Source organism: Bactrocera dorsalis, chromosome 5, assembly GCF_023373825.1.
Source record: "Bactrocera dorsalis isolate Fly_Bdor chromosome 5, ASM2337382v1, whole genome shotgun sequence".
In the NCBI taxonomy this organism is placed as follows: Eukaryota; Metazoa; Arthropoda; class Insecta; order Diptera; family Tephritidae; genus Bactrocera; species Bactrocera dorsalis.
This window is the reverse complement of record NC_064307.1, coordinates 4,137,168-4,156,804: the sequence shown is the minus strand read 5'-3', so window position 1 is coordinate 4,156,804 and position 19,637 is coordinate 4,137,168. Positions and strand designations below refer to the sequence as shown.

At 35.1% G+C, this 19,637-nt stretch overlaps 3 protein-coding genes across 10 annotated transcripts in view; 1 reads left to right on the top strand and 2 right to left on the bottom strand.

Annotated features, from left to right (window-relative positions):
- Positions 1 to 12,679, bottom strand: part of LOC105232639 (protein boule) — a 35,467-nt gene extending 22,788 nt beyond the window's left edge. For 4 of the 8 annotated variants that reach the window (XM_011214409.4, XM_011214405.4, XM_011214410.4 and 1 more), the window contains exons 1-2: positions 8,082 to 8,242; positions 6,944 to 7,084 (exon numbers count right to left, since the gene is read on the bottom strand). The gene's annotated coding sequence lies outside the window, so the exon portion shown is untranslated. Of the gene's footprint in view, positions 1 to 6,943; positions 7,085 to 8,081; positions 8,321 to 12,472 lie in introns of those variants that run through there. The other 4 variants (XM_011214407.4, XM_019992537.3, XM_029552992.2 and 1 more) reach the window with 4 other exon arrangements.
- A 255-nt stretch (positions 12,680 to 12,934) lies between these two features.
- Positions 12,935 to 16,530, top strand: LOC105232642 (valine--tRNA ligase). The gene is made up of 7 exons (XM_011214412.4): positions 12,935 to 13,169; positions 13,229 to 13,668; positions 13,725 to 14,990; positions 15,049 to 15,498; positions 15,571 to 16,027; positions 16,091 to 16,269; positions 16,327 to 16,530. Exons 1-7 carry the CDS (start codon positions 13,064 to 13,066, stop codon positions 16,375 to 16,377), a joined length of 2,949 nt encoding a protein of 982 aa, XP_011212714.3. The 5' UTR covers positions 12,935 to 13,063; the 3' UTR covers positions 16,378 to 16,530.
- Positions 16,531 to 19,604, bottom strand: LOC105232641 (uncharacterized). The gene is made up of 4 exons (XM_011214411.4): positions 18,741 to 19,604; positions 17,630 to 17,788; positions 17,480 to 17,567; positions 16,531 to 17,398 (listed from the first exon to the last, which is right to left on the bottom strand). The coding sequence occupies exons 1-4, from the start codon at positions 18,922 to 18,924 to the stop codon at positions 16,615 to 16,617; spliced, it is 1,215 nt and encodes a 404-aa protein (XP_011212713.2). The 5' UTR covers positions 18,925 to 19,604; the 3' UTR covers positions 16,531 to 16,614.
- Positions 19,605 to 19,637: the final 33 nt, after the last annotated feature.

The following is a 19,637-nucleotide window of genomic DNA, read 5'->3' as shown; positions in this document are numbered from 1 at the left end:
ACACGAAAAAATATACAATTAAAAAAATAGAAGATCAACTGAATTATAATTGAGAGGTACTTACATCAATTTTTAAGTTTTTTACATGAAATAAATAAATAACATATTTATCAGTAAAATGTTTAGCCTCATAATTTCGACTAATCTCATTCAGAACCCTCGTCCGTTCCCACAACAATCGTGTCTGTTCCGCAACCAGAATAGACACGGATTTTTACCCAGCCAAGGACTGTCAACTCAGCATCAATCCTCGAAATTTTTTAAGGAATGTTGTCAGCCATATTAGCATGTGGCATGGTTACATCAAGAGGAAATAAATAGTTAGACCTCGAAGTATTCAAAATACTAATCTCGTGGAAATTATTTGTTCTAGCAGAGCACTCATTCACTACTGACAAACGTGGCCTAAACTTGATAAACATATTTTGTTTTATAAACATTTAGGTCATCTGCAACTTCCCCAAAAAGTTTTTAGCAATTTTAGTTTGCTAAACGTCAACAGAAGTGACAATAACGACAATTATTAAAAATTAATTCGTTAAACAACTATATATGATACATACATATGTACATATATTTGGCTTGTTTAAATGCAGCGTGACCATTGTTTAGTCAACCACAGATCTGCAAATGTGATCACCTCCACGAATGACGATGTATGTATGTATGTAAATTGTTTTCAAAATTACTCAGTAAACAATAATATAATAACTAAGGACAATCGAGCTAATCAAAATCGTCGGATGAAATTATTCTTGTACACCGATTCTCACTTCTCACTTCGCCATTATTTGGAAGGAAAATTCGGTGCACGAGTATATATTCCAATAGGCTATTTTTGGCTTGCTGCGACATATGGTCGGAAGAAAATACGTCGCAAGACATCGCTTGTACACAACTACGTACGCTTTTGTGTTTATGTATAAATATACATATGTACATATTTAAAAGTTTTATATACGGTTGCGAGTGATTTTTAGTATGTGTTGCTTGAAACATGCCCAATACACTTACAAACCGTATGAGACAGTCTGCATTCTAAAAATTCACCTTTGGCGATTCTACAAAAACTGAAAACCAAAACATTCTGCTATTGCACAATAACAAAACATAGATGTCTCTTTCTTCTATTCTATTCTACACACCATAAAAATACATAAATATATATGTACATAAGCTTTTATATATAGGTATATAGACAAAAACATTGAATTCTGGGCTTCGGTGAATATTTTTTAACGAGCTCCTTTCATGCGTGTCGCCGATTGGGCTTGTAATTTTCTATATGAAAGTGAAAATCGTGAAATTTCAGCGGCCATAATGATCATAAACAAATGTACGAATATATTTACGCAACTTATGCATCGGTACGTCTATATATGTACATATGTATGCAGCTCTAGATACTAGATATATTCAATGATCAGAAAATATACATATACATACATATAGTATATCTAGAATGAAAAGCACATTGCTGTATGTACGTTTTTGAAACTAAATAGCCGTAACTCCAATCGAAATGAAAACAAACCGTAAAGTACTTGTATATAGAATCATTGAACCGTGGAAAAATGCTCTGAACAATAATTGCACTCCATTCTTCAGAAATAGCCGCATCGAGCCAAATAAGGTTACTTAGTTCATATGTATATTACTGCCGTTATTTGATGTATACACATTCATACTACACATACATATGTATACACACAACTATTTTATGTAGTCAATCTAAAATAGTTGATCCACATAGAAGTTTTTGAATTAACCAAATATTTTTTTATACTCTTGCAACACGTTACTACAAGGTACAATATTTTTGTTCAACTAACGGTTGTACGTATCACCTAAAATTAAGCGAGATACATGTAGATATAAAATATATATGTATATGTATATACATATAAATGATTAGGATGGTGGGGCAAGTTCAAATCCGGGTGACTGTCTGTCTGTTCGTTCGTCCGTGCAAACTGTAACTTAAACAAAAATTGAGACTTGATGAAACTTGGTTCTTGCCTGGCTTTAATCCTTTCAAATTGCGAGAGCATGAAATGTTCGGTTATACCCGAACTTAGCGCTTTTTTACGTGTTGTTTCTATATTTTCGATGACGAATTTTTAAAATCTTCACTTTGAAATATTCGAATACTGCAGTAAAAAGAGATGTAACAACCGTTAGTTCTAGTTCCGCACTACAAATTTTGTAACTGTCTCAAAACAGTTGCAAAACGAATCAAATGTGGTTCAGTTAATCCTCACATCTGCGGTAACATAGCTGCGATTCCTTAAATGAGTTCACAATTTACAGCAATTCAGTACGTGTGTTGAAGTGTGGGTGAAAATGGCCACTTCGTAAGTCGTCGGCATATTAAAATATTGAAATAGATTGAGAACCAGCGAATTAGTCCTAAACTAACTATATATATATATATTTTCCCGTAGTTCCTAGGTGGAACATAGGACCTCAAAACTCACTAACTCAGTTTACCAAAAACATTTTCAAATGGCATGATATAGAACCAATGTAAGTATGTGCACCGGAAGATGTGAAACTTGGCGGGCATAAAATTTGATTTACACATGAATTAACCACAATTAGTCAGAAAGAAAAATAAACTAAGGTCGAAAAGAATTATTTTTCATTAACCACTAATATTTATAATTCCTTCTATTGTGATTCATGCCATTTCGTCAAAATCCATATCTATTATTGAATAATACCTAATATTTTTGATTTTTGTGGTGTGTGAAGGTCAGTTTGGACTTGACTCCAAGTCAAGTTAAGGAAGCATAGCACCACAACAGTCCGATAAGATACACATGGTCAAAATAATGAGAATGCAAATCTAGGTCGGTTTGAATAAATTCGATATGACAATATTTTTAGAGTGAAGAGAAAATGGCAAATCCCCTCATTGAAGCAAGCGTTGCAATTTATTGTTGAAATTCCTTTTTTAAGTGGTCAAAAAATTATAAATATATTTTTAATTTTCTAAGATTTTCAGCAAATGGTACCTTCTTTCACTTGTAAATATTTTATAGATATGTAAAAATAAGCATTGAATTACTGACTAAAAGAAAATCGTTCTTTGAAATATCGCAAAAAAATTTAGGGTTTTATTTGTATTTCGTACAGAATGCTCTAAAGATTAAAAGGAATGTCAAAACGCACGGTCGACCAACAAATTCATCAATAACAACAGACAACCGTATTGTCATGTATCGCTAAAAAGGACGCATTTATGTCTTCAAGAGTGATTTCATAGATAATATCTTCCCAACAATTACAAGCTAATTTACCTGGCAGAATAACGAGAAAATGTTTATTTCTCGATTCACAAAAATACGGCGGACATACAAGATACTGATAAAAGAAGTACAGAAAGGATACAGAAAACTGAACCTAGAAAGTTTTGTTTATAGTCACAGATATCTGATGTACATATTTTATATTAAGTTCCTATTTCAATTTTATTATTACTAATGTTTTTATTTATTTTATTTAAGTGAAAAAATAAAAAAAATGTAACAAACTTTCCTTCAAAATATGAATAAAAGTGAATTTATTATGCATTGAAAGACACACGGGTTTATGTTCCTATTATTTTGACTATGGTGAACTATATACACCCTGGGTATATTAAGTTTCTCACGAAGTTTGTAACACCCAAAAAGCAATGTCGGAGAACCTACAATTTGATATCGAGCGGAAATGTTGCACACACTCTTTTCTCCCCGAGAAGCTGCTTATTTGTCGGGACTGCCGATTTTGGACCATTTTAACGTATAGTGCCATACAAACTCATCGATCAAAATCAAGTCTTCACATGTATTATAAAGCTTTATTATTTGGCAATATTATTATTGTCCAAGTCAGTGGTACAAACTCCGAAGAAATTACTTAAATATGCCATACAAACTGACCGATCAAAATCAAGTTATTTAATTTTTTATTTGTGAAGGGTATTTTTGCCATGGTTAACGTGATTTGTTGCTTTTTTTGCAAATTGTCTTTCAAACGATTTTTATTTAAAATGAATTTTATGGTAGTTATTACCGCCAACTTCATTCAGCATTAACCTTAATATCGGTAACTTTTGCTTTTAGTTTACGGTTGAGCACGCTCTTGAAAAACGCATACACACACATAAAAAAAAAAACGTTGCCTACAGTCAGGCGACCGCGAAGTGGAGTTGAGGTTTCAAATACAAACCGAGGCAAAAAAGGCCATTCCAACATTGTTGGCCCTTGCAGACAATGTCAAACCTCCGAGTATATTAATAATGAAGGAATCCAGTGTCCTATTAGCGGTTTGCTTGAATTTTATAGCATGCTATGTGCGAGAATACACCCTTTATTCGATTAGGTAATGCACACACACAATCGCGCAAGTATTCCTCCTATATACCGCACTTTTTTGGATAACTACAAAAAAAAAAAACAATTAATTCAAGTTTTCACTAAGTGCTCTTAGAACTCCTCTTGTTAAGAGTAAGCGCAAGTTATGAAGGAAATAAGAGAGTTTGCAGCTAAATTCTCTTCAGAAAATGCGACTAGTACCACACTACTAGGACATAAAGAGCGCGAGTCGCTCAAAGCCGTTTGGCCATGATAACAAGCTACAAGGACTCGTGAGTAAATCATACGAAAGTTTCTCTTCTATTTTGTTAATGGTAGCAGTTGTAAAATGAGCACATTAGTTTTGTTATCAGTACTTATTTCATTTTATGGAGTACTTTTATATAAAATTACTTGATTACAAAACGAAATTTTGTTCGGGAAATTGTAATCTATACGATTTGGCGTAAAATTGTTTAAATAGACTAAATATATATAATATTAAGATTTACATAAACACATATCAATATGAGAAGATATAGTAAATTATGGCTTTTTGAAAACAATCTTGAAAATATAAAATGCTGATAAGTAATTACATGAGGTTTAAAGGGGTCCTGCGAGGTTCTATTCCAATTTTTGCACGACTGCTACTAAATCATATTATTCTTAGTTGTTTATCCTCATCAACTTTTGTTACGGTAGTTTCCAGGCTGACCGATATTACAGTATAGTCAAGCAAAGGGATGATAATCAATATAAAAGCACGTTTCGAAGGATGCCCCGCTGGTTTTGTACCAAAGCACATTGTAAGCCATCTAATATACTTTCGGATATGTCCAACCGAAATGTAGAAATCGTTCGGTAGGGAAAGTTAGAAACCCATTTTAAGCAGTGTACAGTAAATAAGAGTTTATAATGTTGTTTATATGTATGTGTTGTATGTGTTGTATGCAGGGGTATGTATAGTATACATATGTTATGATATAAATTCACTAAACAAGATTTTGCTGTACTTTTCAATACAACTGCATGGAGATTCGGAAAAGTTATATATAATACAGGGTGTGTTTTAACTGTAATCCGTAATGTGTATTATCACGATTAAAGCAAAAACTTTTCCTATACTTTTTGCCGTGGTAAAATATTCCCGAAAGTCTTGACTTACCGAGAAAACTGTGTGTAATCTTTAAGCTGATCGGACTGCCGTTTTAGAAAAATTTACCTTACCGACTATCAAAACAGTGTTGCGAGAAACGCAAGTTATAAGTTTTAGGAGCTCATTACAGTAGTTAAAAAATTCATACATGTATAAATACGCTCATATCTCCGAAACTAACATATTTGTCGAACCTACTTCAAAATTTAAAACAATATTTTCAGATATAAGTATGTACATTCTATATATTTAAAATAAACTGAAAATCACAAGTGGATATAATGTCTTTATGTAATGCAGGGAATCTTAGATACATATGTATATGTATGCATATTTGAAATTTTAGAGATTTACATTTTAGAAATAAGCTCTTTAAATTTTAATTCAATAATATCCAGAAAATACTCTTTGTTGCGAACCCGTAAAATAATCAATAATTGTAATTATTAACAATTATTCAGGCTTTTAAGAGTGCAATAGGAGTATTCGAGAGCGTGTTAGATAAGACTTCGAATTTTAACTGAAATCTAGAATCCACGTGGAAATGATAATAAAAACTTTCTTTATTAGATGCATGATTAACATATACTGGCTACCGTTTACAATAAAGCAGCAAATGTGAAATCAGCAATGCAAAAAAGCGCCACAAATCGTTTAACAGAAATAAGGAGCACCGTTAAAGCCTCACATATCGAAAGTGAGGCTGAATGCAGATAGATAATCACTTTTTAAGCTTGAAATTTTTATTTTACTAAAAAATAAGGATGCATTGAGAGGATACCAATCTCCAATATGAAAAATAAAATTATTAGTACAAGTGTACGCAATTGTTGCTTCCTATATGTCGCCACAACCACATTGCGAACACGCTAACTCACTCAGTGGATGCTTTTTTGAATGCAATGAACATAAAAAATGAATTATCTCGAAAATGGCAATTTATTTATAAAACTTTAGTACATACTTCACACGTACACCCCACGGACAGATCTTCAAGACTCACGATGTGCATTTAAATGCACAAAAACACACACACATGCTTAGAACTGAAGCGCATTTCACACATGTGACGATCGATGGGGTTCGAGCGATCGTTGGCCGAGCATTTTTTCATGCTTGTGTCTGTATGTAGATTTGTACTTTAGTACACGTATTTAATGCATTTCGTTTTGTTACCTTTTTGTACTTTATTATACGTGTAGTGCATGTATGCATATGCATGTATGTATGTATCATGCCTTGATATATAATTATGTGCGTATGTATGTAGAAGCAAGGTTTTTCTTTAAAGTATAGCGAAAAAATTTAGATATTTATGTGAAATGGAAATGAAATGCACTAATGCATGTTTACTCACATATAAATATATATTATATTATGTACATACATACTATATATATATGTATATGCGTGTGTGTCCTAAATTGCAAACATTTTATAGTACCTTGTGAAATGTATCCGTAAGATAGACGTCGATCGCCTGGTGACCAGACCAAACACTTGGCTAAAAGCACAGAGTCACACACGCGAAACGGACGAAACCACTGAATCTCACTTTGTTTCGTTATAAAAGCGGAGCGCCTTGCTGCTCCAATTCAATTTCAATTTTTAAGTTCGTGTTTATTATTATTGTAGATGGTGCATGGAACAGAAATATTTGATTATTTTAATGATTTTCATTATTTCGAGTATTTGTCATTTAAAGAATGCAATAACAACAATAACAACAGCGTAATAGAGTCTCGGTAAGTAGGCAAGAATAATATGGGGATGCACTTGCTCCAGGTGCTTGCGACGTCCATAAAAAGGTGCAGTTGCAATTGCAGATACATTTGCCCTAATATGAGCATATATTTATATATGTGTATGTATGTATGAGCCATATACTAAGTTCATCTATGGGAATTGCCAAGTATTGACAATCAAGTACGCCTTGGCGCAGACGCCCAACAGAATTTGTATCTACTTGTGTATGAGTATGCAAAAAGGAGGCAGAAAAAACGAGGTTTTCAATTTGCATAGCATGTGAAATTTCGTCAAATGAATTTCATAACTTGCTTCTTTAGGGGAAACTATTAAAACAACGCGTCAAAAGCAAACAAGGTATTTACTTTGAAAGTTGTATGGCACAATTGCGCTTTTGCAGGGCTGGATAGTTATTATGCGGTCTTGCAAAAAAAAAAAAGAAAAAAGCTGAAGGATACATTCTCCTTTGGCACGCAATATAGGTATGTATGTACATTTCATCCTGCCAAAACTCCTCCCTCGCATGCACATGTCTATACGTAGGCCCGCTCTTGTCCTCTTGATATACACTACTAATCAGTATACACAAAATCCCATTAGCACACTGTGCTGTCACATACACAATATACAAGGAACGGATTTTTTTTTGAAATTTGACACAATTCGCGCAAAACCTATACGATTCTTACAACAATTCAATATATTTCTTTTCGATTGTGATTTGCTTGTTGTTATTGTTATTTTTAACGGTCACAATTTGACTGTTGAATTGCAAAACAAAAAATAATCGTATGTAATAAATGTGATTTTCTTTGCCACATTCTGTATTTCCGTACTTTTCTTATTTCACTTTTTATTTGGTATTTTGTATATTTTTTATATATTTTGTATATATTACTTTTGGCTACTAAAGCTAAGGCAAAATAATAACTAACAACAAACTGGCACAGAAGTGTTGCAATCGACAGTAGAACAACGACTCAATCGGGTGAGAGCATATACGCAGCCAGCAACCAAGCGAACTAACCTGCCGTGAGAGCTGACGGCGTTGAGGCAGTTAACAGACAGCGAAAATTTCTATTTCTAGCTTTCACATGTACACTTGTGTGCACGCTTGCTTGTTTGACTTAATGCTCCTGTGTCGAATAGCGGTGCAGAGCGTCAAGCAAGAAAGGCAATTCTCAAACAATATTGCTCACGGTAAAGAACAACATTTTTTGTGGTTTGCTCTCGCCGAAAATCCAACTCGTACCTACATGCGCACACACATGTGTACATTGGAGCAGCGCGCTACTCATTTTCACGACAATTTTCTGGCTACTACATAGTGGGAGAACAAACTCATAATACGCGTATCTCACAATCTCGGCAAGTCTCTGGTCGTATAGGCGGCTTTGTTAGCTATAATATATGGGTGTCGCAATGTCTGAAAGTATGTATATTTGTATGGTATTGATGTGTGTATGCGCGATTGTTTGTACGCTTTTCCGCAAGCCAAAAGCTGGGATAAACTACCTATCAGTGTGGGAGGCGCAAACCGAAATGCCAAAGTTTTGTTTTTGCATGAAAATAATAATTGAAAACATTGGCAGTATGGTATGTATAAATGAATATTACCTTAAATGCCTACATATAAGCACACATACATACATATCTACATACATGCATGCTTACTTTATAAAAATATACAAAAAATGATTTTCTACTGGCCTTGTGGGTATGACAATACGCCTACAAGCATTTGTACATACGTCTGTGTATATATTTCCAAACCTCAATGTGTGTTGTATATATGTACGTATGTGTGTATGAGCAACCCCTGACCCAGTGATAGCAATATAAATTCACTTTTCATTGTGATACGGAGATGGCAATGCAAATGAGCTAGAATATGAATAATAAAAACTGAAGCTGGCATGTATGTATGTATGTATGTGTGCGCATGTAGTCCCAACTGGAGTACCCAACGGGTTGATGTGAACGAAAACAATAAAAGTCAAGTGTAGTACGCCGCATGCAGCCACTCTGCTCGATGCGAATGCTCTTTTACTGGCTTTTCAAAACTCGGTTAGCGTATTTCAAAAGAGCCTGCACACGTACGTTTATATTTTTGAGTTAATATACTAATATACAGCGCTAGATATATTGTACATATGTATGTATGTATGTGGAAACATGTGTTTCACATTAGTTAGCTTCTAGAGTAGCACTACGTAGACGCTTTGTTAACCTAATATCAAATTCGTTGCTGCTCACCAATTCAATCTCACCGGCAGGAAAACATTGAATAATCATGAGAGAGTTGTAAATAAGTGTGGCTGCTAAGCGTTGCATACACGTGTGTAGACACACTCCTATGTATATAAGTAGTGCATAGGCATGATGTGAGCTGAGAGTTGACTTAATAAACTAAAAGTTTTATTATCTTTTTACTTAAAGCATGTGCAATAATAGCCTGTGCGTTGTATATAAGATTATATATATTAAAATGTGTGTATTTGCCATATTAAATATATGTATTTTTGGCCGATGTGTTAAAACTATTTTCAAAATATATACATATGTATGTGTATGTAGTTTAAGTTTGAAGTAATCGAATAATCCAACATTCACACTCGAACTAAGGCCTGAAATACAATACATATAAACATAAATACTTTAATACATATTTAAAGCCATTAAATAGAGTGAAAACAGCAAATCTGAAAAAACACCAAATATATATGTGTGTATTATTACATAGCACATACAAATACACAAGTGCGTATGAATATGTTCGTATCACATATACTAGATACTTTTCAAGAAAATTTAGGACAAGTTCGGATATCCATGTAGAATATTTACTACACAAGTTTAACTGGTAACCATGAGACCTAAAGGTTTACGTAGCTGGTTTCAAAGCTCCGTAAGATAGAGTACACACAGTAATGCATACTGTTATGGTGGTGTTAAATATTTATTAATTCCAAGAAGTATATGTACAATGTATAATGGACAACTTTTCCAACGCAGTCGAAACTAATAAATAGATATGGTGTGGAAAATTACATAGAACTAGTGTGAAGATTGCACTGAGGCCAATAGTTCTTTTCCATACATATCAAAAATTACAATATGCAAGAAGATTCTTTAACGGGGTTTAATTTATCGTTTTTGAACCACTTTGAATGATTTTTTTGCTAACATCAATTCGAAAATATTTTAAGATAAATCAGTAGGTTTGCAAATAACTCTCCGGTGTTACTTCCAAAATTATTACAGAAATAACATTCAAATTTTCAAAAGGAGAGATGAAGTAGTTCTGAAGTTATGAGGAGTCGGTACTTTTATTTTTAAATTTCGAAATCTGATATAAAAAGTTCGTAAGACGGTATTGAAACATGCGTATTAGACCTATTCAAATTAAAGACTAGTCTCACTACAAAGTAAAAAAACTTGATATTTTAAGAAACGCAGAGTCTCCAGAATATCACAAAACATTTTGAATTTAATAATATTTATTAAATAATTATATAAAAACTTCGATCAGCATTTTGCCACTGCTAATTAACAAACAAAGAACCCTTTAAGCAAAAGTTCTTATATTCAAGTGCATATCGGATTTCTTTATTTTTAATAGCTTTCGCAGCTAAAAGTAAAAATTTCCCTTTCGCTCACTTTCTCATACTACATAGTATACTTATACATAGCATGCATATATTTTGCACAGTTTCCGCCAATACATGCAAGCTTCTCCTAACATCTTCAAAGCTCTACGCCAAAATGTAAACTTACATATGTATGTATGTATACAAATGGAGTCTCTACAGAAAAAAGTATCAGAATTAAAACCAACATAAAAACACATCCATGTAACTAGTCCGTACTCCCGGTTACAAGTACTCTCTTTAACAGCGCTCTTTGGACATCCATTCCATCATTGCATCACCAATATCAAATCCTCCCACTTAAAATAGCGAAAAATTACTGTTTCTCTTCGATCTCTTAGCACAGTAATCCAGTAAACTACCAACCTAATGACACGGAATAGAGATTGGACAGTTCGCGTGTCTGGTTGACAATTTACTCGGCGGTTCGTGAGCTGGTTATCAACTAACTTTATACAAACCTGTATCATGTGTATTTGAATTGCTCCATCAACATTTCAAAGGAACACTTCTGATGCTATCATACACATATGCTTGTATGTGTGTGTGCGAAAATGTGCAAATTTAAATGACATTTTTCATTTATACAGGAAAATAAGAATAAGTTTCTACTATTATTAAAAGGTTAAGATCAGGCAAGTTGTAAAAAAGTATTTCAGAATTTTACCGTATTAAATATTTTTTAAGTAACTAGTTTTATAGTTAATATAAAAAATGCTTCACGACCCATATCCAGGCGTAAATGCATCCAAATTATCTACATACAAACGATTGTATAGAAGAAAGAACTCCATCAATTAAGATACCACAAGTTATGTATGTACATATCGTTACCTAGGGTGCAAAATAACTTAATATAAAAATTAACTGCATCAGATTAGTCAGATTAATATTGTCGGAATAACAAACGTTACCAGATTCCCTATAGGTATGAAACTTTAATTCCGTTAGTGGCTTTGTAACCAAAATGTATCATTCCCCATTTTTACTACTCAAGTAATAAATTAGAATGCCGGCACTTGGCTTGAAAACCGCCGGTATAAGATGAATTGCATAAAAAACGAAATCGCAAATTATTAATACAACCGAAACCGATTCGAGCTTACTCGGAATCAATTTCTCTTCTATACAATTGTTATATTAATGAAATGAAATGCAATTCTCCTTCATGTCATATTAAATATGAATATTCAAATCTTTACCACAGCTATGATATTATACATATCCTGGAAACCAAATACAGAACTATCAACGCAACTTTTACACATTTTACCAAGAAAACAACAATAACTTCTACGTAGATGGTAGACGAAACAAGGCAAAGAAGAACGTTAGCAAAAACAACAATCACGCCGACTTACGCCACCAGCTTGACATAGTGACCTAATTCGAGATTCGATTACTGGTTTTCTTGGACAACATTTTCTTCACAGCAACTTTAGTTATGCTCGTAGTTATGAAAAATTTAACGCCCGTTTTGCAAAGTTCTCAATTTAATGTTCATTTCATTAATAAGTTTGTAAGAGAACTAGAAAACACCAAGTAAATCAAATAATTTGCTGCATGTGACCACTTACCACGGAATTCTGAATGTATAATTATTTATTGTTTCTTCCTGCGTTTGCTGGAAAATTTACTGCGCACAATGGTTGTCAAGCTTTTATTAGAAAATATCTTCAATAAACTCTAGGATGCTCGATTTTTTTTTCTTCTGAAAACACAATTATAATTGGAGCAGCAAGTTATGTTATGATCTCGTATTGTACACTTTTGCTTAATTCTTTACCTCTTCAGTATTTTCTCTTTGTTTCTGTACTTTTGACATTTACCCAAAATTGTGTTGCCACTTTTACACGGGAGTTATGCAATGATTTCGCCAATTGTGTTATTTATTGTGAATTGCACTTAATTTTTTCTTATATTGGACGACCAGTTCATAACTATAATAAGTATTTAATGTATTTTGCTAGATCGTATTGGTCTTGTTTTGTATATGATTTCTAATTTAATAAATATCTTAAAAAATTGAGTGACCTATCCGACATGTAGATCTCATGTTACCTTTACAACGATTTAGAGGAGTGTGTATCACCCTATTTATCAGCTGCTTTTAGAATTTTGTAATTGAAGACTTTTATTTTTTCACATTATTCATTTTTAAATGTAAAATGCAATCAAAACTAAAAATTTCACGTGTTACAAATAAAGGATTGCATTTTTTAAGCAGCAGATATGAAAATAAGTTTTCATGTTATCAGAAACACACATTCGCAGGTACTGTCATATTAGTTTTCATAGACAATTTAAAATTTGAAAGTAATGATTTGTTCTAGCGCTTCCGCCGTTAGCAACAGGATATAATCCAGCATCTGTGGAGCAAGACAAATATGTATTTCAAAAAACACAAAAACATTGTGGTAGTAAACACGGTCCATATCGGATGCTCCTTCCTCCACCGAATGTAACAGGAAACCTGCACTTAGGACATGCATTGAATGCGACTTTACAAGACGTTATATGCCGTCAGCAACGGCAATTGGGGTATGAAGTAGAATGGATCCCGGGCACAGATCATGCGGGCATTGCTACACAAGTGATTGTGGAAAAAAATTTGTTTAAGGAACGTGGTATTACACGACACCAACTCGGGCGCACACCATTTTTGTTAGAGGTATGGAAATGGAAACGAAAAAAAGGTGATAGGATCATAGAAGATCTTCGTAAACTAGGATGTACGCTCGAATGGGATAGCGAATACTTTACAATGGATGAGGTATATATTTTTTTTTCCAAAGAAATTTTAAATATGTTTATTATTTACGTTGGCAGAAACAATCACGAGCTGTGAATACGGCATTCATTCGTCTGTTCGATGAAGGTCTCATTCAACGACACAAATCACTAGTCAATTGGTCTTGTGCGCTAGAGTCTGCTATCTCCGACATCGAAGTGGACTTATTAGAGCTAAGTGGACCCACTACACTAAATGTGCCAGGTCATAAAGCCAGTGTTGAATTTGGAAGATTGTACGATATTAAATATCGTGTATGCAATTCTAATGATGAAATAACGGTTTCGACAACGAGGCCAGAAACTGTGCTGGGCGATGTTGCAGTGGCTGTACATCCACAAGATCCAAGATATGAAAAATATCGCAATCAAGAGCAAGTTTTTCTCAACCATCCTTTTCGCAACGAACAGATTCCACTGGTTTTCGATGTCAAAGTAGACCAGAATTTTGGCACTGGTGCCGTCAAAATCACTCCCGCTCACGATCGTATTGATTATGAAATAGCTAAACAACATCTTCTGGAACCCATACAAGTATTCACAGAACAAGGGACTATTACAGATAAATTTGAAGTATTTAAGGGTTTGCCTAGATTCGTAGCACGCGAACGCGTTTTGGATGAACTCTCAAACCTTCAGCTGCTAGGGGCTGCCAAACCACATGCCATGGTATTACCCATCTGCTCGCGTTCAAAAGACGTAGTCGAGTACATGTTGCGACCGCAGTGGTTTTTGCATTGTAAACCCTTGGCGGAGGCTGCCGTCTCCGAAGTGCGAAGTGGCCGAATGAAAATTCAACCTGAAAACTTCGAAATTGATTGGTATCGATGGCTTGAAGCATGTCGTGATTGGTGTATTTCTCGCCAATTGTGGTGGGGACATCAAATTCCAGCTTACTTGGCTACAGACATTGAGGGCAACACTTGCTGGGTAGCTGCACTAAACACAGAAGACGCTACAAAACTTGCTAAAACGAAATTAAATGCAGAACTTCGAAGTGTGGAACGAGATCCGGATGTGTTGGATACATGGTTTTCCTCGTCACTGCTGCCCTTCTCTGTATCCAACTGGCCCTCGTCAGAGTATAAAAGTCGCTACCCATTGGACTTAATGGCAACAGGACATGATATCCTATTCTTCTGGGTGGCTCGTATGGTTATGATGGGAGTAAAGCTAACAGGTGAGGCGCCATTTAAGAGAGTGCTCTTAAATGGTATTGTGTGCGATGCACATGGTCGAAAAATGTCGAAAAGTCTTGGTAATGTAGTAACGCCAAACCAAGTTGTACAAGGCGCCAGTTTAGAGGTAATTGCCATTAAAAATGTTTTATATTTTTATTATACTACTTTAATGTTTATTACAGGAGCTACAAAAAGAGATACATGCTTCTTATGATGCGGGTATACTAAGTCAAGATGAATTGAAAAAATCCCTTAGAGGGTTGCAAAAAATGTTTCCGCAAGGCATACAACAATGCGGCACAGATGCACTTCGTTTCACTCTATGCAGTCACAATATAAAAAATCATTTTGTCAACTTCGATGTGGCCGAGTGTTATACCAACAAATTATTTCTTAATAAAATCTGGCAGGCAACTAGATACACCATTGGTGCGGCTGAAAAGCTGAATTTATCTCTTACGGATATCGAGACTATGGGAAATTGCCCATTAAGCAAATGGGACCGCTGGATACTCAGCCGTTTGGCAGACACTTTAACAACAGTTAGTCAAAGCATTGAGAGATACGACTTCCACTTGGCCACAGCAGCGCTTAAACAATTCTTTTATAATAACCTGTGCGACGTATATCTGGTGCGCATGCGTTTCAAATCGTTGCAGTGATTTTTAAAGCATTTCCGTTCTAATAACTCTTTTGATTTGCAGGAAACCACAAAACCAGCAATTAATGAAGGTACGGCAAATGGTTACATTAGTTGTGCTACATTGGCGACTTGTCTCAGTTGGGGTCTTCAAGCAATGTCAGTGTTTACGCCATTCATCGTCGAGGAGTTGCTGAAATATTTGCCACGCGGCATACACCTGCACTTGAGTAGGTACTTCAATGCTGATGTGGAGGCGGAAATTGAGGTGATATTGACTATCTGTCACGCCGTGCGGCAGCTGAAGAGCCAAAATAAAATATCGAAAAAGCATGAACCATGCTTGTTTATATTCGTCTCTGATCCAAAAGCTCTTGCGGAGCTTGAATTGCATTTGAAGCCAATAAGCGCACTGACACTAACCACAGAGGTGTTTGTGGAACTTCTAACACCGAATGAACTGAAGCTGCGCAGGCAGTCGTTTCAGTTCTTTTCAACTGCGGGACATCACTGCTCTTTCGGTAGTTAATTAAAAAAAAATCCTCCGCCACAAATACTTATTTCAATAATTTTGTTGCTTTTAGGTTTGCAAGTAAATAGAGTTTATGAGCAAACGAGAAAAGTAGTTAAACCCAGTCATGAACTGAACCAAAAGAAACTGGATCGGCTGCAAGCAGAACTGGAACGCTACCGTATGAGAATCAATGACGAAGGCTTTCTGCGCTCGGCTAGTGAACAAGTGCAAAAGCGACACAACCAAAAGGTATTTATGTGCTTCAGTATTTCTCTGTGAATGTCTATTAAAACTGCTTTATTTCAGATTCAACAACTAGAATTAGAAATAAAAAATATTCGAAATTTGACGAGTTAAAATATGTTAAAAAAGTTAGCAAAATGTATAAGGCTTTGTTAAGTTAAACTTTTTGTTGTTGCCTTACTATGTACGGAGCTTTAAAAATCGGAATTGTACAGAACTATCTATTAAATAAATGTAAAAAAAGAACACGATTGATAAAACACTGAATTATAAATCACACATTTATTCTCGTAAATATTCCTAAGTAATTTTAATGTAAGCCTTAAGTTTAGTAAGTTGTCCTGAGTGCCTTTAAACTACAGGGCACGAATTTTGAGAGTATGACAAATGAAAGCCTCGATTCGACATATCCAAATCCTCGTTTCCGTCCGTCACCGAGTAAAGCACAAAAGGTTTCGTCGCGCTGGTTGTACTCACCAAACCTAGTCCACAAAAACGATCGCTAGGTAGTGCCGCCCCGTTTTGCGTCGGATTTGGTATGATAATGAAATCAGTTGTACAGTTTTGACTTTGTACCGTTGATGTTGCGAGCAGCGATGGATCAATAACGCCCACATCATTGGTTAATGTAAACGAATATGCATCGGAGCTCACTTGACTCCACGTAATTGAACAAATGCCTGCGCCCATGCGCACACAAATGCCATACTGCTGATTGGCGATTTGCCGCGTGCCTGCTACACCAATTGAATTCGCGAGCGAGTTAGCAGCTGAGTCGTAATTGAAGCTCGACACTGTTCCACTAGAATCCATGTAGTATTGCAGACAGCCCGATGGCGCTTGCGTGGCAGATGCGCAGGCGAGTTGTGCGATTTGAAATTGCCATTGGCGATTGAATGTGTAGTCATCGGATGTGGCGACGGAAATAGTGATTGGCGAGTCGCCATTGAAATCCACATATACATGCTGGCCATTATTCTCACCACAGATTGTGGGTACCCTTGAACCACCCGTTATGGTTAGGGTATCGGTTACACAAAACCCATCACCGTTTGGCGGCGCAATCGACAGCGATAGGAAGTCAATGCGCAGCTGACAGATATTACTATCGCATTTCGAGACAACAATTGTGCAACTGTATAAGGGTGGACGAAGAAAATTTGTTTAATATTCAATATTTGTACATATTTGAGTTTGAAAGCGTAAGCAGCCTTACCGTCCGCCACCGGCATAAGTGCCTGGGTAACCGGAGTTGTAGAAATATGTGTTGTTGTAACTTGTTGTGGAGCCGCAACCCAGTTGATCTACAGATTGTAATTGAGTTCGGCAATTATTTTTAATTTGGCTTTTAGGACTTCATACTTACATATGCAACACACAGCTTGTGTTGTAATGGTGCTGCAAGTGCCAGCCGCCACACCACCGTTATCACTGCATTCGCCACGCACCACACATGTGCCAGCCAGCTGATTGGCGCCCACACAGACATCATTAGGAAAACGTCCAATTGTGTAGAAGGGAAACCCTGATTGGGAAAGATTTTGAATGGAGCAGGTGTAATGAAATCGAATGAAAAAGTTAGATTTAAAAACTTGACTTAAGGCTGTAACTACAAACTATTACGTGGATCTCCTAACAATAAATGAGTAATTTTGTTTAAACAAATTTTAAAAGTTTAAATATTAAATTAACCGTAATTGTTTATAAGCTACTAAAAACTAAGTTATGGCGAGTGGTTATATGTATGTATATGTGTATGGACGTGGCTTAACGGGTTTTATCAACACCTAATTAAAAATTCCTAAAAGTATGCAATAAACTGTTACTTGCAAAAATTACCAAATAACTCAATGAAAACTGTTTCCTGATTTCAAAATATTATCGATGATGGCGCTCTGGTTCCTGATAGTATGCGATAAGGAACATTTCACTTTTGTGTTCTAAAATCTGTTGCACAGTTTAAAACCGCTATCTTTTTACGCTTAAGTGAGTATGGAAACATTTGTTTGTTTAATTAATTGTCAATTCGTGGGATAATAATTGTTATAAATACATGCTGATCTAAAAAAAGTAAAATTAGGTCACACTTATGATATGTAGTTAGCACTTCTGGATGAATTGCGCATAATTTACACATACGTATGCACCATATGTACTTATGTCTCTCACACACGGCAGAGGCTCTACATGGAATGACCGGAAATGGAGTAATGAAAACAAGAGCAGATAATGTTAAACTGACAACCGTTTTTGGAAGAGTTTTTAAATTAAAAACTTAATATGTGGATGGATATATATGTACATATATGCATTTAGATGAATGGTACACAGGATGAGGATGATGAATGCAGCGTTTGTAAATTATATAATAAAGTGAATTGTAAATCTATGCAAATGAATTTGTGTATGTATTTTATATGCGTGAGCTGGCTTTAGAATCGAATGGTATTGGTTAACACTCGCGTACACATACTCACATCTGGGAGATCTCGAATGTGAATGATTTTGAAGTATTTCATTGGTGGATATCAATGTGTCAACAGGTGTCTCTAATGAATTTTGAAATGATAATTCTCTGGGATACTCATTAATATCCTTACACATAACATAACCGATAATGCCCAGCGTTATCACTCCGGCGATTACAGAGACGAACGTCATTTTTGCAAAATATACTTAAATTTTGTATGAATATTCGTTTTATCACTTCGTTTTGGTATATATTTTACACAGTTCTCCAAATGATAATTTTTTATTTAATGGTATATTCTATTGTGCACTTATAGCCACAAAATCACTAACAAAGCCGAGCGAACAGCTAAACCGAATGTGTGTTCTGCAAGAATTCTCGAAAGTAAATGTCTACTCCAGCATTGGTGAAGCAGATATGATGTGCCTGCAAGAATTTGGCGCTGCACTGAGTACTGGCATCCAAACTTCTTTTGCTGCTGTCGCAAAGGTGCTAATTACAATTGATCACGCTCTGTAGCGTTTGTGTGTGTGTGCATGAGTAAACTTATGGGAAGTTCAGTTACTTCATTGGTTGGTTGATGGTAGCAATTGACCGCGTTTGATCGGTCAGAATATTAATATATGTAGTTCAACACGAATGTTTGTTGATATTTTGCTTTTAACACAATCGTGATGAAATTTTCACTTATTTTGTTGTTGCCTATATACAACAAAGTAATTTGATGTATTTATCTTTTAGGTTATGCCTGGAATCGTGTTCGATACAATGTATGCTATGCTAAACTGTTATTTGCGTAACGGTTTTAAATTCACTTGCTTTATCGGAGAGGTATGACAAGTTGATTATAACATTTATTCTTAAATATCGTGAAAGTAAATATCCATTTATGGTGGCATTTCTT

Coding starts and splice junctions, on each gene's coding strand:
- LOC105232641 (XM_011214411.4), bottom strand. CDS start 18,924: ATGACGTTCGTCTCTGTAATCGCCGGAGTGATAACGCTGGGCATTATC. Junction 17,789..18,740: donor ACATTCGAGATCTCCCAGAT/GTGAGTATGTGT, acceptor TTTCCCAATCAG/GGTTTCCCTTCTACACAATT. Junction 17,399..17,479: donor ACTTATGCCGGTGGCGGACG/GTAAGGCTGCTT, acceptor ACCCTTATACAG/TTGCACAATTGTTGTCTCGA.
- LOC105232642 (XM_011214412.4), top strand. CDS start 13,064: ATGCAATCAAAACTAAAAATTTCACGTGTTACAAATAAAGGATTGCAT. Junction 13,170..13,228: donor TCAGAAACACACATTCGCAG/GTACTGTCATAT, acceptor GATTTGTTCTAG/CGCTTCCGCCGTTAGCAACA. Junction 15,499..15,570: donor ACCTGTGCGACGTATATCTG/GTGCGCATGCGT, acceptor TTTGATTTGCAG/GAAACCACAAAACCAGCAAT.